Source organism: Muntiacus reevesi, chromosome 14 (genome assembly GCF_963930625.1).
Source record: "Muntiacus reevesi chromosome 14, mMunRee1.1, whole genome shotgun sequence".
NCBI classification, from domain to species: domain Eukaryota; kingdom Metazoa; phylum Chordata; class Mammalia; order Artiodactyla; family Cervidae; genus Muntiacus; species Muntiacus reevesi.
Window position 1 is genome coordinate 28,371,826 of NC_089262.1, and position 24,876 is coordinate 28,396,701.

Below are 24,876 nucleotides of genomic sequence, written 5' to 3' on the forward strand. Positions count from 1 at the left end.
AGTCCTGGGAAGACTCCCTAAAAGAGACGCCTGAGCAGAGATCTGACTGACAATGTGGAGGTAACTCATTTGTGCAGGCCCAAGTGAAAGGAGCGTCCCAGACAGGAGACCACACAGGCAAGGCCCACAGGAGGGGTGGTGCACAGAAAACTGAGAGCTAGGCGGGAATCCAACCACGGAAGGCCTTGGAGGGCTGTCAGAAGTTTCATCTTCCCTATCATGCACAGTGAGGAGCAATGACGCAGGGGAGAGGACAGTGAGAAGCCTGCTGGATCCACCTGCTCAACCTGCTCCATGGAGCACGGATGCTGGGGCCAGAGTGGCTGGGCGAGACCATGCAGGCAGCTACCGCGTGGCCCAGGTGTGAACCAAAGCATAGCTTCTCCTGTGTCATTCTAATGGGGCAGAAAAGGGGCGTGTTGGGGAGGGGAGCCTGGCTGGGGCAGTTTCGGGGAGTGTGTTTGCACTGAGTGCTCTGAACACCAAGCCTTGCTCAGGCTCCATCCTCCCCGCTGACCACTAATTAGAACCCCCCCACCCCAAGCCCGACACACTGCTCTGCCCACCTTCTCTACCTGGTGTATTTCTGCTGTGTTGACACCTATGTGAACACCAGTGACTCTAATCAGGAAGCGGCAGGATTTTAAAAAACAACCCTGGGAGTGGGGCTGCCTTCTCTCACTGTCAACATCACATTACAAAACATCACCTCCGAGGAGCAGGGGTTTTTGACCTCCTTCTAACTAGCTTTCCCTGCGCACGCTTTGTGACTGTAAAGAGAGAAAGAGGGGCAAGGAGGTGTGAGGGACGTGTGTGTGATCCCACACTTGTCCTGCAGGCCCCGCCCCACCATCACCCTGGTGTGTGCCGTAACGAGAGGGCTAGCCGTATAAATGTCTAAGACTGATCAAAGTCAGAACAAAACACCAGTACAGCACATTAATGCATAAATACGGAATTTAGAAAGATGGCAACCATGACCCTATATGAGACACAGCAAAAGAGACACAGATGTAAAGAACAGACTTTTGGACTCTGTGGGAGAAGGCGAGGGTGGGATGATCTGAAAGAATAGCATTGAAACATGTATATTACCATATGTGAAACAGATCGCCAGTCCTAGTTCGATGCATGAGACAGGGTGCTCGGGGCTGGTGCACTGGGATGACCCTGAGGGATGGGGTGGGAGGGGGGTTCAGGATGGGGAACACATGTACACCCATGGCTGATTCATGTCATTGTATGGCAAAAACCACTACAATATTGTAATGTAATTAGCCTCAAATTAAAATAAAATTAATTAAGAAAAAAAACTGATCTGCTGACAAGGCCCCTCAGAACGAAATGCTCTAGAAAAATAAGATTTTTGGGAACTCTAGAAAAATAGATTTTTGGAAACTGTTAGCAGGGTGTTGAGGAGTGTGTTCCAAAATGATAAGATTCAAGTTTCCAAAAAAAGGGTGATGCAGAGTCATCCTTTAAAAATGTAGGTCAGACCACATCACGCCTCTCTGCTCAAGCTCCTCCGCTCTGCGCTCTAAATTCTGGAAACCTCCCCGGCCATCAGCACCCAGCTGGTCCTCTCCTCTCTGATCGCACCCCCTACCGCTCTGCCCCCTGCTCAGTCCTCTCCAGCCCCTGGGTCCGTCACTGTTCCTCACACCACCAGACTCAATCCCACCTCAGGGCCTCCGCCCATGCTGTCCCCTCTGCCTGACCCACCCTCCCACCGACACCTCCAGCACGCCCCAGCCCCTCGTCTGATCTACTTTTCTCTTCATAGCACTTGAAGTGAAAATGAAAATATTAGTCACTCAGTTGTGTCTGACTCTGTGACCCCATGGACTGTAGCGCTCTGTCCATGGGATTTTCCAGGCAAGAATATTGCCATTCCCTTCTCCAGAAGATCTTCCCCACCCAGGGATCAAACCCAGGTCTCCTACACTGCAGAAAGATTCTTCACCATCCGAGCCACCAGGAAAGCACTTATTACCTTTTAATACACTGTCATTACTCTTAAGGGTTTCTTAAAAAAGCACAGTATCGATGTTGAGAAAGTGAAACCCTCAATTGCTGTGGACGGGAGTGTAAAAATGGTGCAGTGGCTGTGGAAAATAGTCTGGCAGTTCCTCTTAAGATTAAATGCAGAGTTACTATATGACCTAGCAATTTCACCCCTAGGAATACACCCAAGAGAACTGAAAATACGTCCATATGAAACCTTATACTCATGTTCACAGCAGCATATTCACAATAGCCAAAAAGTGAAAACAATTCAATGTCCCTCAACTAATGAACGGATAAATAAAATACGGCATACCCATACCATGAAATATTATTCAGCAGCAATAAAAGAATGAAATTCTGATATATGCTATGACATGGATGAGCCTTGATAACATTATGTTAAGTGAAAGAAGCCAGGCACAAGGGCCACATATTACAAGGTTCCATTTATGTGAACTGCTGAGGACAGGCAAACCTATAGAAACAGAAAGTAGATGAGCAGTGGTCTAGGGCTGGGGCAGGGAGGATGGGGATATGGGGATATCCTGGGGATGATGAAAATGTTCCAAAACTGAGCAGGGTGATGGATTCAGGAGATGTAAGAAACACAGGCTGGATCTCTGGGTCGGGAAGATCCGCTGGGGGAGGGCATGGCAACCCACTCCAGTGTTCTTGCCTGGAAGATTCCATGGACAGAGGGGCCTGGTGGGCTACAGTCCACGGGGTCACATGGAGTCAGACACGACTGACTGGGCCACTGAGCATACACGGCTGCACAACTCTGTGAAAGTACCGGAAACCACGACACACTTCACGTGGACGAACCAGTACGGCACGCGAATTCAATCTCAACAAATCTGTCAAAAAGAAAAGCATGGTGCCAAGAGCTTACCTTTCACAGACTTTATAGCCTTCATTGACACTCACTGCCTTGTACTTCATGTTGCCTTTGGTCCGCTCCAGCTCCCGAAACCAGTCCTGAAGTGAGTCAAACATTACGGCGTGCTTCTTGGGGTCCATAGCTAACAAAACAAATGGAAAGAGACAGTAAAACCTTGTCATGAAGCCCTGGTGTTCTAATGCTGTGAAAGTGACTCCTTGGGCCCCAACTTCCTCCACAAAGCCCATTTTTATCCCTGCAGAATGAACTCACTGCTTCATCCTAACCTTGTTCCCTTCTCTCTGTCATTCATCCAAAATTATGAGCAAGGCTCTGTCTTTTTGTACCAGGGGAAAGGAGCTGTTCTCGTTCCATTCCTTGCAAAAGTAATTTATAGCTCCATTTACAGTCATCTGACCATGAGATAATTTATATAACATAAAAAGATCCCGTGAAGCACTAAAAGACTGGCTTGGCACAGATGCTAAAATAATAAAATATTTTTAGCCCTACCCATGTGTGCATAAGATGGCAAACTCATTTGAACAGCATGTCAGATTCCTGAGCCTGAAGCCTCCTTGCCAAGAAGAGGAGTCCTCAGGGTGACACCTGGCTTCTGAAGGCCACAGACAAAGGAGATGGCCACGTTGAGGGTAGGGGCCCATAGGCCAAGGGCCGCATCTCAGTGATGGGCACTTCTGCCCCTCACCCTGCCACTCCCTGCAAGAAAGAAGGGGCCAGGAGTGCTGCTCAGGCAGCCCAGCAGGTGTGCCCGTGGTCCTCTCCACAGCACTGCCTGATGCGGGTGACATGCGCCAAAACACCCTTGGGTGGTCACACAGATCAGTTTGTTCCAACCTGTGCACATCTTTAAAAAGCAAGCCATCTGGGGTAAACAAAGTATTAAATTAAATGCCCACCTGCTCCTTTTAATAAAACCACATCATAGTACAAAGGATGATAATACAAACAATGATTTTTAAAAAACAACAACAGTAATGAAGCTTATATAGCACTTAGGATGCCAGGCACTATTCTGAGCACCTTACATGTAATAAGTCAATCCTCACAACCCTATAGGGTAGGCAATATTATTTCCTTCATTCAGATGTGGCACAGAAAGGTCAATTAACTTGTCCAAGGTCACATAGCTAGGCAATGGCAGAACTGGAATTCAAACCCAAGAAGCATAAAATTTTCCATAAAGTTAACAGATACAAATAAACTTCCCCACAGACATAAGTAATACCAATATTCCTATTCAAGCATACTAGGTCATTTTCTTAGCAACACAGATAAGTTGTTCCCTAAAATGCCATGTCATAAACATTTAGGACCTTTCAGCCAAAGCACATTTGCGAATTACTAAACCTGAGAAAAATGAAAGATGTTCAGGTTGCAAAGCACCTATTTCTACAAACCCCTACACAATATAAAAACTAACTGGTCCCCTTGTACCTCTCAGTTATAACCTTTACTTTATCAAAAAAAGGAGGCTGGAAGGAGAAGAGAAGGATGCTGGAATTTGGATAGAATACAAGATGCTACATAGCCTGGACATTCTGGCACCAAAAAAGCTCCATAAGGTAATGAAACTGCCAGGGTCAGTCAAGGTAAGGGTTTTGGCACAGAGATCGACATCTGCTGGGGAGCTGGGATATCGTCCTGTGCTGGTCCAGACCAAGAGTCAGGATACAAGGGAGAGGCAGAGCTCCTAAAAACGGTACGATTTTCACATGTAGACACAATAAACGTTTATACGGAGTACAGCAATCAACAAAGAGGTCGTGTTTTGTACAGCTCACACTGCAACGCGCTGTTGTCAGCCAGCGCCCAGCTACTCAGCATGTACACGTATTGCTACCATGAAAAGATGGTTCACAGACAGGAACTTACTACATGAAGGCACAAGTTTTAGGCTCAGACTACCAGTAGTGTTAAGTACATTTTCATGTCAATGTAATTCTCTGGGCAGAATCTGCCCTGAATAAGCGGTTATACTCTCAATTAACCCTCAGTCAATGACTGCACCCCATGTGCCGTGCATTTAACAATGTACAGTCTTCAAAACCTTCATGGGAAGCATTAACACTACTGTTTTTTAAATGAGAAAACAGAGGCCCCAGGAGTTAAGTGCCATCCCCAGGGTCTAGGCTACTAGGCAGTTGGACAAAGATTTGAACTCAAGAGGGATAGACCTGGAAATTCACACCTTTTCTGCAAGATCACCACAGTTCCCCAAATGCAGCCCACTCTCCCAGATATCTTCATCTCTGCACATGCCAGTCCCACTGCCTCAAACACTCCTGAGTGCCTTTCGAATACTCCACAATCTCCACCAGCAGCTCAGGCCTGGCCTTTGCCCTCTGACAGCCCTCCATCCCCAGTGTGGCCAGTCCCTTCCACCAGAGCACACAACACTCCGACTGGTTGCTCTTTCTTTTCCTGGCTGCGCCATATGGCCTTCAGGATCTAGTTCCCCAACCAGAGATTAAACCCAGGCCCCCTGTAGTGGAAGCACAGTGTCCTAACTACTGGACCACCAGGGAATTCCGAGACTCGATGCTCTTAGAGGGCAGAGATTTAGTCCTGTTCATAATTCCAGGGTGCCTGACCCACAGCAAGCATTCGAGAAACATTTACCAAGTGAGCAGTTGGTGACAAAGCAACTCTGCATTCCACAAACTGCGATATGTGCAGGTAGAACATGTCATGTCCCTGAAGAAAGGCTCATGGCACACAGGATCGGTCAACATCAACTTCACGTTCAGAGTGACGGGCAGATAGGGACGTAATGTACAACATGACGAATACAGTTAACACTTCTGTGCATTTATGTATGGAAGCTGTTAAGGAGAGTAAGTCCTAAGAGTTCTCGCCACATGGAAAAAATTTTTCTGTTTCTTTAATATCATGTCTATGTACGATGATGGATGTTCACTAAAATTACTGTGGGCATCATGTCATGACTTTGTAAATCAAATCGTTATGCTGTGCACCTTAAACTTATACACACTGTGTCAATTATATCTCAGTAAAACTGGAAGAAAAAAAATTAAAATACTAATTTGGAATTAAAAAAAAAAAAAGGAATGGGAAGAGCAAGTGAACAGACAGAGGGATCCAGAGAAGGATGAAGACAAACATCTGTGGAAATACCGCACAACACTGGGCATTATTAATAGCTAATTCAGATGACCACAGTTTCTTATTAAAAAGATTGCTCTCTTTTTCAGGGAACCAAATGGAAAACGTTTGGAATTTCAAGTTTTCGAACCAAACTGGTTTTCGGATGTGCTCTCTTCTGTACAAGTGTTCCATTCCCCACCCCCAAATATTTGCTATAAGGCATGTTCTGGCTGTTTAAAAACTTTCTAGATTGCAAGACATTTTTTAGGGTCTTATGAAATGAAATCAAGTATATTAAAGTGGAAAAAAGAACCCAGGGACAGAAAGGGTGATTTTAAACTTGTCTCAACTTTCTTTCTCCACAGTCTCACATTTCCAATGACAATCTATTGATTTTAGTCTTTCATAAGAACCCATCAAATAATCCCTCACAAAAAGCAAACAAACCTAAAAGATAAGTTAAAGCAACAAAGATCACGGGAAAGAAACAGAAACCTTTTTTAAAAAAAGAACTTTGAATCAAACACCCATGGAAGAGGTGACCTATTGCTAGAGAAGATGGGGGAAAAACCCATGGATGGGTTTTCTCCCATGAGCTGCAGGTAGGAACTGGAAGGGTCCTGCCTACCTGAGGATGAAAGCTTACCTGGATTGTTTCGTGCTGCGGTCGCGTAGGAAAACAGAAACAATCGTTTAAGCAGTTTAGGGGCCTGGGTATGATGAATTATGCCACTGACAATCTAGAAAAGAACCAAGTAATGGATACAGTCATGCTTTTGGCAAGTAAACACCGAGAGACAAGACCCAAGTTGTCTAGGTTTTCAATAATGCCCATGGGCTCCGCTGAGCAACATGCTAACTCTGTATCTGTGATGTTATCTCTTGGAATAAGGCCACACAAACAGAATGCTAACTATTTTGTCAGGTTTTTTAAGAGCTTTGAATTTCTAGGGTAATTTTTAAGACATAATCTATCAAAGACAAAGTGCTAAAAAAAACTTACGTGCCATATTCAGACACTCCAAAAATCTGACATGTCAAAGACGTAAAGTAAAACAAAGTGAAGTCGCTCAGTGTCTGACTCTTTGCAACACCATGGACTGTAGCTCGCCAGGTTCCTCTGTCCATGGAATTCTCCAGGCAAGAATACTGGAGTGTGTTGCCATTTCCTTCTCCAGAGGACACTCCTGACCCAGGGAATGAACCCGGCTCTCCTGCCTTGCAGGCAGACTCCTTACCGTCTGAGCCACCAGGGAAGTCTTTCTAAAGATGTAAAACTGATATCAGATAATAACCAAGACACTTAGCTACTCCAATCTATGTGTTGTGCCCTTAAGGATCTTCTTCTAGAAGGCAGACTTCCCTTGGTGGCTCAGACGGTAAGGAGTCTGTTTGCAATGCAGGAGACCCAGGTTCAATCCCTGGGTCAAGAAGATACCCCTGGAAAAGGGAATGGCAACCCACTCCAGTATTCTTGCCTGGAAAATCCCATGGACAGAGGAGCCTGGCAGGCTACAGTCTATGCGGTTGCAAAAAGTTGGACACGACTGAGCGACTTCACTTTCTTTCTTTCTAGAAGATAAGGAATTCAATCTACCATGCTTTTTGTTTGAAGCTCCAAACAAAAGTATATTTGGACAGATGATGAAAATCATCATTCAAATTGAAGTTTCTTGCTTCTCAGGGAATTTTCCGTATCTATACCACTTTTTCCTGCTCAGAACAGATACCAGAGTCATGTCTATTATTTTAACCAAACTCCCGTGCTACCTGAAAGATCAAGCGGATATCTAAAAAGAATGTCTAATAACTCACTGTAGCCAAAGCAACAGATAAACTGGCCTCTCGCTAAAGGCTTCCCTGGATGCGTTTACCATGACAGTAGCAAGTCTGAGACCTTCAATATCTTAAGAGAAACCTTGGAACTTACAATAATCACTGTAACCAGTTCACCCGGTTACACATGTCAATTTGCTGCAGCAACCAGATTGAGTAAGAGACCAAAAGCACAGGCTCATTTGGTGACTCATTTTGCCCATGACCATGTACCTCCACCTCCCTCCACACGCAACCATGACCTTATGGATGTCAACTCCTTCATTCCGGAGTTGGGGGTCGCTGCTGCTGCTTTCGGAAACGCTGTCGGGGTGGGAGAAGGGGATTGCTTCTAGCTGCTCCATCCATCTTCCCTTCCCTGACTGCCTTCTGACCCTGGTTTCCCACCTCCCACCCTCTGAAGGCTCTGGGGGCAAACACGGTATGAATCGAAGGACTAAACATTATATGTGCCATGATAATACTGTCCCGGTCTACCAAGTTCTCTCTCAATTCTAATCAAAGCACATGACGTTATAAGCAATTTCAACTTTACAGAGTGAAAGGCTCCCCTCAACCTTCGTGCAGTGGAAGCAAGAACTGAGTCAGTGGGGAAAACCTGATGGGAAATAAAACCTAAAAACACATGCAACTAGTTACCCTTTTGACTTCCTCTTCTTTTGTGTACCTCAGACAGAAGTGGAATACCCGGAGGTCTTTGCAGTGGATGACGAGCTTCTCGGGGTACTTCTTCAGCTGCCCAAAGAGGGTCTTTTTTTTCTCATCAAACACTGCGAAACAATGAAATCAAGACGGGAAATCATGCTGTAAGACAGGTTAATGCTAAAGAAACAGGCAGACTGTTAACTTCCAAGGAGGCCTCTTAAAAGTGAGAGGAGAGGCGCCACCTTCTCAGTAACCATTAGCACGGCCCCATCCCACCCAGCGGGGGCCCGGGACTCTGCATCAGCCGGGGCTCCTCCCTCCTCCTGAGGAAGTACAAGACCAAAACGGACCTGCCACTGTCAGCAGAATCAACTCCTGCAGAAAACCCAGCTCTGAAAGCTGAGATTACAAAAGACGGGAGATCATTAGGGACCTGACCTGGGACAGCTGACTCCTGGGTTTATAGCTAGGGCCCCTCCTGACCCTGACCCTGACCCTGAGTTTGGACATCCTGGTGCTGGGAACTCCATAAATGGCTACTGAATAATTGCTCACAAAGCCTTGACTACCAAAATAGAGAAGTGAGGCTAAGAGAGGCTTTGTGTAATCAGCAAAGAGACAGCTGAGTGTGGAACAACAGACTTTTATAGGTTAGCCTTTAAAGTAAGACTTGCATAGCTAACACTGACATATGACCAACACCTAGCCTGTAATGGCACCGTGCAGTATTAGAAAGAACAGTTCACGTTTAAGTCCAAGCTTCTCCAGCTAATAAGCTCCTCCTCAAATAAGCCACTTCACATCTCAGTTTTATCATCCATAAGATAAGATATGGTGATATCTTAAGATAAATGGGTGAAGAAATTTTAGTAAACTATAAAAGGCCAAAAAACAAAACCAACCCATCATTACAAGCTGTACATTCAAAGGCCTGGGGAACACAGATACTCACCTCCATAAATCTGATCAACACAGTGGAGGGTAATGTCATTTTCTCCTATGACCTTATTCTTAAACTGCGTTTCCTAAAAAATTCAAAAGGAAAGAACTGTGATTCCTTGCTAAGCGCTGTTAGACATTTACAGGCACAATGAATTACTATCCCCAACTTGCATACTAAGAAAAATGAGAAGTGGGTGGGGGAAATGGGTGAAGGTGGTCAAGAGGTACAAACTTAGGTTATATTATAAAGTAAGTAAGTCCTGGAGATGTAACCTACAGCATGGTGACTCTGGTTAGTAACACTGCATTGTACATTAGAAAGTTGCTAACAGGGTAGATCTTAAAAGTTCTCACCACAAGAAAAAAGTTGTACAACTATGTGAAGAGATGGATGCTAACTAAACATATTGTGATGATCATTTCACAATATATACATATCCCAAATTCATCATGTTGTACATCTGAAACAACTACAATGTTATATGTCAATTCTATCTCAATAAAACTAAAGAAAAAATAAATGAAAAGGTATACGCCCTAAACAAACAGGGAAATGTCACATCCCGAGGAAAAGGACAATGAAGTAGCAAAGTGTGTGAGAAATGTTGCGAACACTCCTTTTCAAACCCGGGCGGGACATGTCGGTCCTGGGCTGCCCCCAGGCCGACAGGCCAGGCAGCTGCACACGCGCTCGGAGAGGTGCTGGGAGGTGCACGCAGGTTCGGACTTTTCTACCCAAACGCAGATGAGTGACAGGTGAGCGACAGAGCTACGAGAGGGCAGGAAGAAAACCCCAGGAGAGTCACATTTCTGCGAATGCTATCTCTGTGCAGACTAGGAACGAGGCTGTCACCGCAGTGGCAGCACAGAGGCCCACACTGTGGGGCAGCAAGATGCTGCCAGGGCCGGGCCGACCGGCTTCAGTGACCGCACCGTGTGCTCCGAGGGGCGCGGACATTCCTTTTCTCTCCTCTGCTCGCTCTTCATAAGGGGGACAGGTCTTACACAAGAACACTGCTGCTGGGTGCAGAGCAAACACAAACCCAAACTCAAGGGCTGCATTCAGCACCAGTCTCTTAACTGAGCTCAGTGCTAAATTTAAGGAAGAGTTCAGTACAGAGAAAACATGGTGAACCGGTGTATTTGGGGAGCTGTGATTCCCCCGAGTGATATGTACCACGCTGAGATACAGAAGAAAATAAAAAAGTGGATGGTGTCAACCTATGAGGTTCAGTGCAGGTGAGTATGATGTAAGGCACTGGTGGAACTGCAGAGTGGTCCTCCCACTGAAGGGAGATCCCCAAGGAGGAAGAGCAGGTCAGTGGTGAGAAGGACTCTGGCCTTTGTGTTTACATGCATTAAGGGCAAGTTACTGAGAAACTGGGAAAAAAGGACAATGGGGTCACAGAGGCAGTGCTACCCCAAACTCAAGCCAGGTGCAGCTCACACGCACATCGTTATCCGGTGCAGATTCATCGTCGCCCAAGAAAGCAATCTTGAAGTCTGTGCAGACAAGCCTCCCGTAGATTCCACGCTGACAGGAATCTTCCTGGACACACTTCAGGACTGTGTTGGCTTCACACAGCAGTTGTTCACCTGATGGAAACCAAAACAACGCGTCCTGAGAGTCCTCAGGCAGGCAGTACAAGCTTCCCCGGCTCTGCTTCTGCACAGACAGACACAGCCCACTACACCGCACAGGGGAGCTGCGAAACCTCGGCGGAGACACCGCAGAGCGGGGCCCGCGGAGAAGGGAAATCACAGGGATTCAGACACAGCTTCACATGGGGCACTCCTATCTTCTCACTGTGAACAACGGACGTGTCCGAACGGGTAGAAACGACCTAGGCTACGCTGGCAGGCACAGCTCTCAGTGCTTTTATTACTTCAACCTGAACAGACGTTCTGTACCCGAGCAGAAGCGGTACCCAAGCGAGCCACCCGGAAGGGCTGGCTGGCAAGCTCTGGAACGTAGCTCTCGGGCTCCCCTTCCTGCGAGAGTGCCCGTTCCTCACCCCGGAAAGAGGACGGGTGTGTGCCTGGCCCGGGGCTCTCAGGCAGCTTCCTCAGGTCCGGGGGGTACAGCATGACCGCACTCGGTCTGGCTCCGCAGACAAGGATGGGAGGAAAAGGGAGGTCAGAGGTTTGTGGGAAAGAAATCCTGTTTCCTCTCTTTCTTCGCTGAGCGTGTTTCCTCTCACTGTGTCACCTTTCCTGCTCTCTCTGCAGACGCCCAGCAGCATGAGAGCTGTATTTCCTGGTGACAGAGAGAGACAACTTCCGTCTCCAGTCAAAGAGATGAGGGTTTAGGGATAGGCAGGAAGCGGAGAGGCTCATGCCGGCTGGATGGTAAGGACAGAAAAATAAAAGAAGGATACAGGGGAAGTGAAAAACTAAGTATAAAATTAAAAAAAAAAAACCATCCAAGTGTATAAATACTTTGTGGCAAGAAAAAACAGAATTTTCTCCTCATCCAACAGGCAACCATCTTCTTAAAATCTCCCTCTGGATTTTTCCTTCTTGTCTTTAAATTTACCCTTTGGCTCAAAATTCATCTATTCTAACTTTCAATTTGAAAACAAAGAAGAATTTCAGATATAAGACTATCAAGGGACACATAAAACGTTTCACCTTGTTTTCTTCTCTCTTCCAACCAGTTAAATACAATAGAAATACAGGAAGATGGCTCCGTCACCAGGTCCAGCCTCTACAGAGAGGTCAGCCTCTACAGGTCAGCATCTTCAAACCACCAGGCTTGAAGAAAACAATGAAGTGATGAGGGCCTCACTGGGGTTTAAAATAGTCTCTGAAAAAGGACCTTAGCTGAGTTCAAGGTAGAAGGCACGTGAGCAAGGCTTTCTGTGCTTTCAACCCCTGGTGTAAAACAGCTTTAAAAATAAATAAATAAAACAGCTTTAATAGTGAAGCTCTCCCAAGGCCAGGCAAGCCATATGGGTCCATGGTCAGGCACTGGAGACCCTGCCACACTCGTCAACCAGTACAGACAGACAAAGTCACGGGTCATATGAGGCACGAGCTGGGAAAGATCTTAATCTAATCTAGGAAACCTGGGCTGCACACCAAGACGAGACGTCAGGAATCCAGGGAATGCGAGAATGTACGTAACACTAAGCTGAAGACAAAAGTAAACTTCCGAATCTGTAACCCAAGAAGAGGAAATAGAACAGGTTATATGGATTGAAGTTTAGGCCATTTTTATAGGGAAGAGCCTTTGACACTTAAAAACATTTTTTTTTTAAAGTTAGAGATTCTGATGTTTACCAAATAAGGTGGATCAGTCAGAAACTTGTGCATATTCATATTGTCCCAATAAAAGGGAATAAAATTAAAAGAACCAGAATGAGGCTTCAATTGTTTTGGGGAATGTACCTAAAAATACTTATGAAAAAAGCTGGGAAAAAAGAAAGCAGAAGAACTGAATGCACAACTCACAGGATAGCCCCATATATGGAGAGGCTACCCCACCAAGTAGTTTGTTTCTGAATTCAGAAATGATTAAAACTCGATTTACACTATAGACAGTCACTCTCCTCCATCTCAAAAAAAAAAAAAAAAATCCAACCAATCCAGTCTCCTTGGTGATGACAAACAGCAAGCCCTGGCAGCCCAGGGTTGGGGAGTTGGTTAAGCCCCACCAGGGTGGGATGTAAGGATCTAGAAGGGACCAGGATCTTCCGGATAGGGACCAGAATAGTTGATGGGGCCAAGTGAGGCAACCTGAAAAAAGATCTCATTTGCTTACAAAGAGGTGAGAATTTCCCGCCTTTATTTTCATCCCCTGCGGGGAGGGGGAAACAAAAGTTCTTTGCAGATGTTGTAACACTCAGTCCCAGGTGTGCGGTTACTGAACTAAAGACCTTGATATTCTGGTCCAACTCACTATTGTGACACACGGTCTGGATGAAAACAAAGGGGTTTATAAATAGTGCTACTAGAAATGACATAATTTATCTCTGGTTTTGAATTGCACACGAGGAGGTACGACGTGAACATGACCGTTACCTGGCAACAAGTGAAGAGTTACTTCCTTCTCGGTTGCTTCCTTTTCATTTGTGTGAATTTCCTAAGAGAGAAGGGCAAAGGGTAATATATTTAAGGGCTCAAATGAATAACATAAAGCCATACTTTCAGAATACATGCTAAAACGTCACGTTCAGCAGCTTTTTGTTTATTTGACAAGCTAGGCGTTTTTCTTTAATTGAAGTATAACTGATTTCTCAAATGGTAAAGACTCCACCTGCAATGCAGGAGTCCTGGGTTTGATCCCTGGGTCGGGAAGACCCTCTGGAGGTGGGCATGGCAACCCACTCCAGTATCCTTGCCTGGAGAATCACCAAGGACAGAGGAGCCTGGCGGGCTACAGTCCATGGGGTCACAAAGAGTCAGACACAACTGAGTAACTCAGCACACACAGCTGATTTACAATGTTGTGTTAATAGCTTTTTAAAAGTAATTAAAAAAAATTTTTTTTAAGAAAATAGGTACATTTGGTTTGTTCTTTTTTTTGGCAGCACAGCATGTAACATCTTAGTTCCCCAGCCAGGGACTGAACCCCAGCTGCCTGCAGGGAAAACACAGCAGTCTTGACCACTGAATCACCAGGGAAGTACCTAAAGTATCTTTAACTAAAGAAGCCAACAGGTCAGTTCAATGGATTACACTACCGATTCAGAATTGACAATGATTAGGAGGGGAAGGGATGGGCACTACCCACACACAGGAACAGATGTCCCTCAGCAAGGCAAGGCAGCTCAAGCAGAGTCAGAGAGAGGATGGGAGACAGCCCAAGAATGATTCCCTTCTTCCTCCTGTGAGAATCAAGGATCAAAAACTAAAGAAGACTGCTGTGTTTCTGAGAGAAAATGGACCTGTGTAAAGGGCTTGAAGGTAAAAACGGGAAGCTATGAACATATCAAGTCAATACCAACCCATCCACTGTGCAGCATGTGCGTGCATGCTAAGTCGCTACAGGCATCTCTGATTCTGATCCTACGAACGCAGCCCACGAGGCTTCTTTGTCCATGGGATTCTCCAGGCAAGAACACTGGAGTGGGCTGCCATGCCCTCCTCCAGGGGATCTTCTAGACTCAGGGATCGAACCCATGTCTCCTATGTCTCCTGCATTGGCAGGTGTGTTCTTTACCACTTTCGCCACCTGGGAAGCCCTGCAGCACACTAGGGCTCAGAAAAGGCGGCTGGGAACATATTTGCTCATTCTAAGTTCCCTAAAACCACACAACAGTGCCGCAGGATGCAACCATTTCTAGTAAAGAATCAAGGCCAGGTTCTTTTTTTTAAATTTACTGCACTGGGTCTTCATTGCTGCATGCAGGCTCTCTCTAGTTGTAGAGAGCAGGGGCTACTCTTCGTTGTGCACAGGCTTCTCGGTGGGCTGGCTTCTCTTGTTACAGAGCATGAGCTCTAGGGAGTACATGCTTATTGCTCTGCAGAATGTGGGATCTTCTTGGATGACGGATTGAACCCATGTCCCCTGCACTGGCAGGAAGACACTTATCCACTGGACCACCAAGGGAAGCCCAAGGCGAGGTTCTGTCTCACTGTTTCTCAATTAACAATGTCTTTTCAAAGGCTTCTATCCAGGGTTCAGTGTTTACCAGATATTCAAAGATAACCAACAATCCTTAATGAATGAATGGACCAAAACAACAATCATAAATGGCTGTTAATTTTGACTCAATGGGGGTTACTTCTTTATATAGATTTTCACTACTTTTAAGAACAATTTATCCTCATACTAGAATATTCATGTTAGACATTCTTCTACAGGCATCTATAATATCACCTTTTAAGTATCCAAGTGCAAGCTTATCTCCCTTTCGATAACAGTATTTCTCCAACTAGGGCTTGTTATCTATCAATGGGTTGTAAATCAACTTAGTGGGTCAAAATCAAATTTTTCCACAAGAATAAAAAATATCATATAGTAAAACATTGGGGAAAAACAAAAACTGTTAAAAAGAGAGACGTGTTGTTGGGCCCCCTCATCAACCTACCACATCACCTATGAAGAATTCTTGCCAAAATATCTAACTTCCATCTGCTTGAGCTGCTACCTACCAGTTTACAAGAACACTGAGACAGGGAAACATGTTAAATGACACCATGGGGATGCAAACAATCAAATCCTGACTGCAGGAAATTCTACAAAACACAACCGGTTCTGTCAATGTTTAAAAATGAAATATTTCTATTTTGTTTTGGGTAAAAGTTTCTGGGTGGTATGAGTTTCCGGAAGGAATCTGTTGATTCAGATTAAAGCCCCCCAGTACTAGAAGAAACCATGGTACAGCTGAGGCTGCAAGAGGCCAGACAGCCCATCTTGAGGCTGAAGAATGAAGTCGTGGCGTCTTCAGAGAACCCGCTTTGGGCCTGGTCTGTTTTGGAGATGACTATGATTTCCATCCCAGGAGACGCCAATAAATGAAGCCTCCCTGACACAGTGCCTCTCAAAGCTGTGGAGCATCAGGTCACCTGGGGAGCCTGTTCTTCACCTCCGCAGACACTCACGCCCCACGGCAAGCCTGAGGAACCAGCGTGTGGGGGCCGCAGCGGAGTCTCATCTGTGAGCGCTCCCCAGATGACTCTGACACACCGCTCCAGGTTACACAAGAGAGACTGCTTTTGGCATATGTAAATATTAGGAGTGGATTTGGTAATTTAGAAATTCTCATTGAGAGTTTTCATCATCTGTCATTGACAAAGAACTAAGTTAAAGCACAATTATTTTTGACAGGTTTATCACCTTTGTCTGAGGAATGCAAAGCTATGCATTAAATTCAATCAGCTGTTAGAAAACTAGCAATCATCTTCAGTGCTTGGAATTCAGTTGAAAAACTGAAGCCACGACACAGAAGACTGCCTTATTGTTATGCTGTCCACAGAAGTATCATCTTCAGACTTAAAGATTTTATACTATCCCAAATTACCTGTGTACATCAATTCTTGAAATGGTTAGTGAAATCCTTTGTTTACATCCCATGAACAAGGCAATCAGGAGACATCTTTCAGGATGGTCCCACCCAAAACTCCCTTGTCTTGGACAACTGTTCCCTGCTCCCTTAATCTTCCTGGGGAGAACCAACCACGCCTCTGGCCCACAGTTCCAAGCATCACATGGTATCTTTATAACAGATTCCTTTGTGAGCCAAAGCTAGCTACAGTGATTCTGCTGATCATCACCAACTGTACTGACTTCAGTCAACTGCACCAACTACAGACAAACCAGAGATGACAGAATCATGTCATGCAACATGTCAACGTGCAGTATGTCCAGGGCTACAGGATTAGGAACTGACATCAGAGACACCGTCTCACACAAGTAAGACTGGCAGGAATCACACGCCAGACCTAGCACCTGCCACTCCACCTGTGTGGATTTTAGGTGAGGACGTATGAGCCTCCAGGCTGTAAAGCCTTACAGGGTTTCACCATTATTCAAGCGGAGAGAGTCCCCCCTGAATGGCGAGCCTTAGCTGCTACCCCCACAATCCCTGCATGACCTCTCAGGGTGTAGGGGCGCATACTACTCCCTGCTCTAACCCTTCCCACATACCAGGTAAAGCAGAAACTGCCTTAAAAACAAAACACCCCCGGGACTTCAAGTGGTTAAGACTCCCGCTTCCACTACAAGAGGTGCAGCTTTGGTCCCCAGTAGGGGAACTAAGATCCTGCGTGCTGCACAGCGTGCCAAAAAAAAAAAAATCCCATAATGTTCTTAGCCTTGTCATTTCCAAACTAAGTCGTATAGTGTATGTATTTGTGCACACACACACATGTATTGCTGTTTAGTTGTTAAGTTGTGTCTGACTCTTTTCAACACCATGGACTATAACCTGCCACGCTTTTCTGTCCATGGGATTGTCCAGGCAAGAACGCTGGAGTGGGCTGCCATCTCCTTCTCCAGGGGATCTTCCTGATTCAGGGATCGAACCCAAGTCTCCTGCATTGGCAGGGGGGTTCTTTATCACTGAGCCACCTGAGAAGCCTATGTACAGATGTATATAAAAGCAGAGGATGCTAGGCTTCTAAAGATAATTGAGGTTTGTACATGAAAAAGGAGAAGGAGATTTATAAGAAACAAAGGTAACTGAATGAATCTCTACCAAGTGCTAGGTAAACAGGAGCTCACAGCCCAGCGGGGAGATGAGACAATACTAATACACTATACCGCCATATGCGATAGGATGATGATTTAACGAAGGCTCTGATGGGGGCTCCAGGAACACAAAAGCGGGGACCTGACTCAGAAGAGGGGCCAACAGAGGGCAGGGGGGAAGGGCAGACTGTTCAAGCACATGCTTCCTGGAAGTGGCTCACAAGGAGTGTGCGGGAGTCCAACAGACGGACCAGCAGAGGGAGGAGGAGATGAAAGAGAAGATGCAGACATGGAGACCAGGAAGGCCGTTTGAAGGAGTCTGGGCTTTATCCTGTGGGCTGTGAGGAGCCAGGAGTTTGAGCAGAGGAGTGCACTAAACACTTGGCGTTTACTATCTGCATCAAGTGTCCTTCAGGTAACAGCACAGGACTAAGTCAGAAACCTGGGTGGGTTCCGGCCTACAGGGCAAGCAGGACCATCTGGGCAAGAGTCCTGGCCTCGGGGTGCCCACTGAAGCGAAGGGAATCAAGAGCTGCACTGCCTGCCTTCTGATCACATCACGACACCACAGTGAGCCTCAGTCACTGTGCGCTCAAAGGAGGCAGGGTCCATGGTGCCTCGCCCTCACTAGAACGGCAAAGGAAGACTCCTGCAGACCAGCCCTCCATTCTAAAACACGGGCGCGACAGGGCACCACGATCTCAGAGGGGAGAAGATAAATGAATCTACCAGAAGCATTTCCTCGGAGAAAAAAAGGAAAGGACTGGAGACCTCCTCCCCTCGTGGAAAAAGGGAAACTGGAGACTCACCCTTGTCTTTTTCAAATGCCCCAGAAGCTTATTACACATTTTTCACTTTAAGAGTAGGGACTCCTTGGTACTTCCCTGGTGATCCAGAGGCTAAGACCCAGTGCAGCCAAATAAATAAATGAAAATAAATATATTTTTTTAAGGAGTAGGGACTCCTCCTCCTCTCTGGAATAATGTTAAATACATTCTGATGCTGGCAACAAGTTGCTGACCAGACACTGACGTGAGAAAAAGGAAACCCACCAAGCAGCCAGGTCGTGGAGGAGCCACATGTCTCATGAAGTGTGCAGGACATTTGAGCACAAGAGGTGGTGGCAAAAAAACCACCAAGATTCCTAACAGTGCTTGACTTCCTACTAAAGCTGCCACTATTCATCAGACTTCCTTCAGCTGCAGATAGGGAGAGGAGAGGTCAGAATAATGCAGTAAGAGCCACACTGCTGCCGACAAGCTGGCGTTCAACAAAAAGGAGTCTAGCCACCCAGTGCCTGTGAGCCCTTGCCTCAAAGCCACTAAACAACTTTGTGTGAGGGTGTTGTGAGCCGCTCACTTGTGTCCAACTCTTTGCAACCCCATGGACTGGGGCCCACCAGGCTCCTTCGTCCATGGGATTTTCCAGGCAAGAATACTGGAGTGGGGTTGTCATTCCCTTCTCCAGGGGAGCTTCCCAACCCAGGGATCGAACCTGGGTCTCCTGCATTGCAGGCAGACTCTTCACCATCTGAGCCACTAGGGAAGACTAAACAAGTAAACAGCTTTACTTGTCTAAAACATAGACCATACAGCAACCTCAGCTATTTGAAACACTGCTGAAAATCCCAAAGTGAAAAAAGACTTCTGAGTGGTAAAGACAGGGGTGTCCAAGTTTGTACACAGCAATCAAGGCCCTCCACAAGCTGTCAGTCTCAGCTTCTACTTCAACTGCACACGTTTAACTGTAATAATAAGTCACATTTATTAAGCTCTATGATGTGCCAGATAAGTACTCGTCATAAGTATCTCATTAACCCTCATAACACCAGAATCGGTATTGCTTCCATTTTACAGATGAAGAAACTGAGGCTTAAAGAGGTTCAGGAACTTCCCTTTAATAGCAAAGTAAGTCACTAACCAAGGGTTCAGCCCAATCCCTGACTAACTCCAGAGCCCACATTCCTTGTTGCTGTGTTCCAACAAGCATGGTCTCTAGTTTCCTACCACAAAAGAAAAAACATGGTCACATCCATTGCATGTAACCGAAAACCAGTCTCCTGGTACAAAACTCATTAGAACTAATTAGAAAAATTCCCTTACGAGAACTGTACTCCACTGTACAAGGCTTTGCCTCATGCAGGACAAAAGCAGGTGAAGGCAAGTGTCAGCAGTGCTCCTGACAATCTGCTGAGAGACTGCAAAGCAGCCTGGTTGTTTTCACTCCATTGGTTCTCAGAGAGTGTTTTCTCTAGTGTCTTACCAAGTTCATATTCAGGATGCACACATCTCAAAAGTGTGGTGGACCTAGAATCCTGGCAAAGGCGGAAGAAGGGAAGGCTCTGCAGGTTGACCACTGACCTTGAAAAGAATGGGGCGGGGGTCTCTACCATGAAGCTCTCCTAGGCCAGATGCTTGTAAATGTTCACGTCAACCCTTCACTGCTTACAAGGGCTCTGAGTCAAAAACCAAAGTTGTTATTCTCAGCTTAATTTCATCCAGGCAGAAGGGCAAATTCCAAGAGGCAACATAACATCCCTAAAGGTTCCAAAACACAATTTCTTTCGGTCACATCTGGCACCAAGTGCTAAAAAGACATAATACAAACATTTTTATTTCCTCCAAGTCGCTCCACTGCTCTGAAGTGGACACTTAATACTCTGTTTTCTCTGCTAAAATAGAAAACTGGAGGGGGAAGATGCATTTGTGGCTACATATTAGGTGGCAACCCATGTGTATCTCAGAACAAAATTTACCTTTTTTTTTTTTTTAAAGCAGAGTTGTATTTTTAAAACAGCATAGTACTAGGAATTTAAGTTTTGTCTTTCCCCTGGTTTCTCCAAATTTGTCTCTGTGCATGTATTAAAAACAAAACGGACTTGAGGCAACAGTCCAAACCCAGCTCTGGTACCTACAGACATGAACTTGGGCCTGCCATTTAACCTGACTGAGCTTGGTTTCCTCCTGTGTGAATGGAAACAACACAACCTAGTATGAGGTTATGAACAGAAATGGGTGTAAACACCTGGCATACATATTCAGTAAACGAGATTGGTTACAACTATTGGACTGAGCAGAATCTGTCCTTCTTGACTGCTTTCTATTTCTCTTCCTTTCCTCTGATGATTAAATAAAGATTTCAACATACTACTTAAGAGCTGTAATTATTTATAGATTCTGCATGAGCAGAATAATTTCTGTTTCTCTTGTCAATCCTGTTTCCCACATTAAACGAAACTGACTCCACTCAGGATACTTCTCAATTCTTCTTTCTGTGGATCAGAAAACTCTTGCAAAAAAAAAAAAAAGAAAACTCTCGCAATTAGCAACACCCAGGCTGGTCCTAATTCCATTAGACTTTGACTACACAGGACTATCTGAAGTCATGGAAAAAGAAATGGCCGTTTTCTATTAATAGGACTTGTTTCCAACAATGAGTTAGGTCTGGTCATTTGGTGTCTTTTCTTCTGCAATAGAAAGTACTCTGAACCCACTTACAAGACCAAGAGAGTAAACTAACAGCTTCCTTAAGCGAACACCACATCCGAGGAAGAGACTGCTCAGGCATAGCGAGAGAAGGAGTTTTCTCAACTGCCGAGTTTATTCAAAGTAGGGTAAACTGACAATTCCCTGGTGGTCCAGTGGTTAAGACTTGATACTTTCACTGTCGTGGGCCTGGGTTCAATCCCTGATAAGGGGACTAAGATCACACACATACACAAAGTAGGTTAAGCTACTGAAAGTTGGTGACAAACTGAGAACAAAAACTTACGAGCATTTTCACGCTGGAATTTAAAGAACCATACTGCAGGCAAATATCACTAACATCTAATATCCACATCACTGATATCTAACCTGTCTCTGTTTATCATTCCAAAAACAGTATAAATAAGCACCATCACCATCAACCTCCCCTTCACCCCTGAAATCAAAATATACCTAGTCCTGAGAAGAGAAATTACCTAGGGGACTCCAATAAATCAGGCTGTGTAAACAGGAATGAAAAGGAAACCCTTTCCTTAGAAAAAAAGTGAAATTTCCCCTTTTCTCTGGGAAGCCACCTGTACAGGTGGGGGAGAAGTCAGGGAACGCAGAATGGAGAGTTCTCACGTCTTACAGCTCCTCTGCCTACATATTTTTATAGTGCTTTTTTTGGACTCCATAAGAAAAACACAGAAAGAACTAACAAATATGGAGATAATATTTTAATATTTCAAAGTGTTTTCTCTTTTTTTTGAGAAACAAAGAGTTGTAACATCTGCTGTTGCTGATCCTGGGGGAATGAGCATAGCTGAATGGAGAAGAGGGGAAGTGGTTAACAATAAGGCACAGCCCACGTCTGGATGCGCCAAGGGTTACAGGACACAATGAAATTCCCACGTGTACCTCCTCCTCCTGATCAAGCTGAGTTCTCAACGCGTAATAAGTTGCTGTCTTCTTGGGCAAATTTACTGGGTGAGTGATTAAAGGCTATCCAACTTGACCTTTACAACTGGATGAGAAAATACAATCTCTTCCTTACTGACATCACAAATTACTCCATCGTGACTCAGGGGTTGCTGGTGGACTGCAGAAATCACAAGTGTCCACTCTGTGAATGTCAAAGCAGCTACTCTCGAGGGCCAGCCCTTACAGAGGCGGAGAGGTAAATGACAGTAACAAACATTTCTATAGTCTTACGTGCCAGGCACTGTTTAAAGGGCTTTATACTTATTGACTCATTTAATCCTCACAGCACGTCTTGAGGGAGGGCTCTTATACCCACTCTTCCCTCCACTCTGCAGGTGAAGACACTCAGCTAGCATGTGGTGGAGGTGGAAGTCAAACCTGATAGCTGGCTCAACCTGAGTTCTTACACGAGGCCACATTACTTCTTCTGTGGAACGAAGGAAAAAAAGGAAAACAGCACAGGAAGATCACTGAATGTATCTGCTAGACAAGCATCACTGAAAGAACCTAAAGTGTTTGTTGTTCAGTCGTGTCTGATTCTTTGCGACCACATGGACTGTAGCCTCTGTCTGTGGGATTTTCCAGGCAAGGATACTGGAGTGGGTAACCATCCCCTTCTCCAGGGGATCTTCCGACCCAGGGATCAAAGTCGGGTCTCCCACATTGCAGGCAGATTCTTTACGGTCTGAGCCACCTGGGAAGCCCCAGGAAAAGCCTCAAATTTTTGTGGAGAGGGAAAGAGGCTGAAAGAAAAAAAAAATACATCTACCCCCAGGAGTAATGGCCGCTGTGTGGGGAAGAACTCGGGGGCTTCCTCAACACCAGCTGAGAGCTCACCTCTTACGACTTATTCCACTCCATCCTCCAAGGCTTAGGTCTCTGAATGTCACTCCAACCAACCTGGAGAGTTCTGTGAGAACCCTGTGCGGTCCCACACTCCAGGAAAGGCCCCAAGGCAAATAACACAGTATGGTCTGGGCTACCCTGTGCTTCCCTTCAAGAGCACGTCATCTAGGAGTCCCCTTTACACCTCCTTCCCCTTCACCCTCGGCATCCAGTCTTTGACCAAATCCTATCGGTATTGCCTATTAGACACCCAGAGCCCACGCTCCTCTCTCACCTCCACCAGGACCAGCCGAGTCCAGGCTCTCATCGTCTCCCACGTGGACCAGTGCAGCAGCTTTCCAACTGCTCAGCCTGCATCTGCCCCTTTGGCACCCACTGCCCACCCTGGAGGGGCCGTGACCCTCAAGACACAGCCTGCTCTGGGAGACTGCTGGGAGAAGGACAATGACCTGACAATGCCCGCCAGGCTCTGCACAGCCTCATCCCTGCCCCCGTCCAGCCTGGTCTCCCACACCCTCCCCCTCAGTCTGAATGTCGGCCACACCGGCCTTCCGTCAGCCTCTCATACCTGCCGAGCTCCTTCCTGCCTGGAGTGCAAGCCCCTGCATGGAACGTTTCTCCTCTCTGCCCTGTGCGTTTCTGTGCACCCATCAGACCTCAGGATAAGGGTCGTTTCCTCTGGGAAGCCTTCTCTGCCATCAGGTTCTTTAAGCCCCGTGTATCTCTCCCTCTTAGCACTTGTCACAACTGCAGTATCACATCTGTTTATGTAATTATTTAAGTCTCTCTCCCCATCAGTTTATAAGCTCTTTTGAGGGCAGGCTCTCTGTTTTTCTGTTCACCATATTGCCCCAGAACCCAGCGTGTGTGCATGTGTCTGCTAAGTTGCTTTAGTCGTGTCTGACTCCTTGTGACCCCATGGACTGTAGCCCACCAGGGTCCTTTGTCCATGGCATTCTCCAGGCAAGAATACTGGAGTGGGTTGCCATGCCCTCTTCCAGCAGATCTTCCTTACCCAGGGATCAAACCCATGGTTCTTATGTCTCCTGCACTGGCAGGCAGGTTTGTTACCACCAATGCTGCCTGGGAAGCCCCAGCACAGGCCTTGCAAACAGTAAGTGCTCAAAAGATTTCACTGAGTAATTTAGTTAATAATGACTTTAAGTAATGAGAGGTTTTTAAACCACTCCAGCGGGGGCCAGAGAAACATTTGGAAGATTAAGAAACAATATCTAGGCTTGGGCATTAACAGAGGCGGCATCACCAAATGCTCTCATGTTACTGGAAAGAACATTCCATTGAAGACTGTCACGCATATGATATTCATCCAGAAAGACTGGAAGTCATGAAGCCTGTCCAGTGAGAGAGGCAGGGCAGCAGCCACCATGGATGGACTTGGTGTCCTCCCAGGATCTCACAGGCAATTCAACCAGCGTCCAGGGACGGCTGCATCTACCCTCTCCCTATTCTCTGGAGCAGTGGGAGCCTCTTAACTGTCACCTGGTTTCAGCAAAGCGCCCTGGGCTCCCCCTTAACCCTCTGCTCCTTCTAGCCAAGGACCCTTCAACTGTGACACTCCCTGCCCAGCTGCCTTATCAGCAAATGGCCACAGCCTTATTTCCGGAGCTGGACATGTGGGATAAAATCCCTTACTGACCCCAACTGCGAATCATGTTCAATGTATAAGAAAAGAAGGTTAGGAAAGTACAGTTCTTTTAACAATCAAGCAGAACTGGTTCTACTAGTTATGCTGACAGACTTTTTTCTCTGCCACAGGCCCGGAAAGGAACTCAATTGGAAAGTGATGCAAATTTTCAACAAACGGGGTGTTAACCAGAGCCCCTGTGGTTTGTGCAGCACGTCTCTGAGTTCTGACAGAGCTTGCTATTAGACACAAGAGAGTAGCAGAGACTGCCAGCTGGCGCTGGTCACAGAACGTCCAAGTCTTCAAACCCGGGAATCCGAGAGGCCTGAATTCAGTCCGTACAGCGGCTTGAAATAAATGG

The 24,876-nt window shown here is 46.0% G+C and overlaps 1 protein-coding gene across 1 annotated transcript in view; it reads right to left on the reverse strand.

Annotated features, from left to right (window-relative positions):
* MTMR12 (myotubularin related protein 12) overlaps positions 1-24,876 on the reverse strand; it is a 65,192-nt gene that overhangs the window by 24,408 nt on the left and 15,908 nt on the right. The window contains exons 2-7 of the mRNA XM_065905520.1: positions 13,463-13,523; positions 10,893-11,035; positions 9,450-9,522; positions 8,492-8,622; positions 6,663-6,756; positions 2,900-3,029 (exon numbers count right to left, since the gene is read on the reverse strand). Coding sequence (XP_065761592.1) covers positions 2,900-3,029; positions 6,663-6,756; positions 8,492-8,622; positions 9,450-9,522; positions 10,893-11,035; positions 13,463-13,523 — 632 coding nt within the window. The remainder of the gene's footprint in view (positions 1-2,899; positions 3,030-6,662; positions 6,757-8,491; positions 8,623-9,449; positions 9,523-10,892; positions 11,036-13,462; positions 13,524-24,876) is intronic.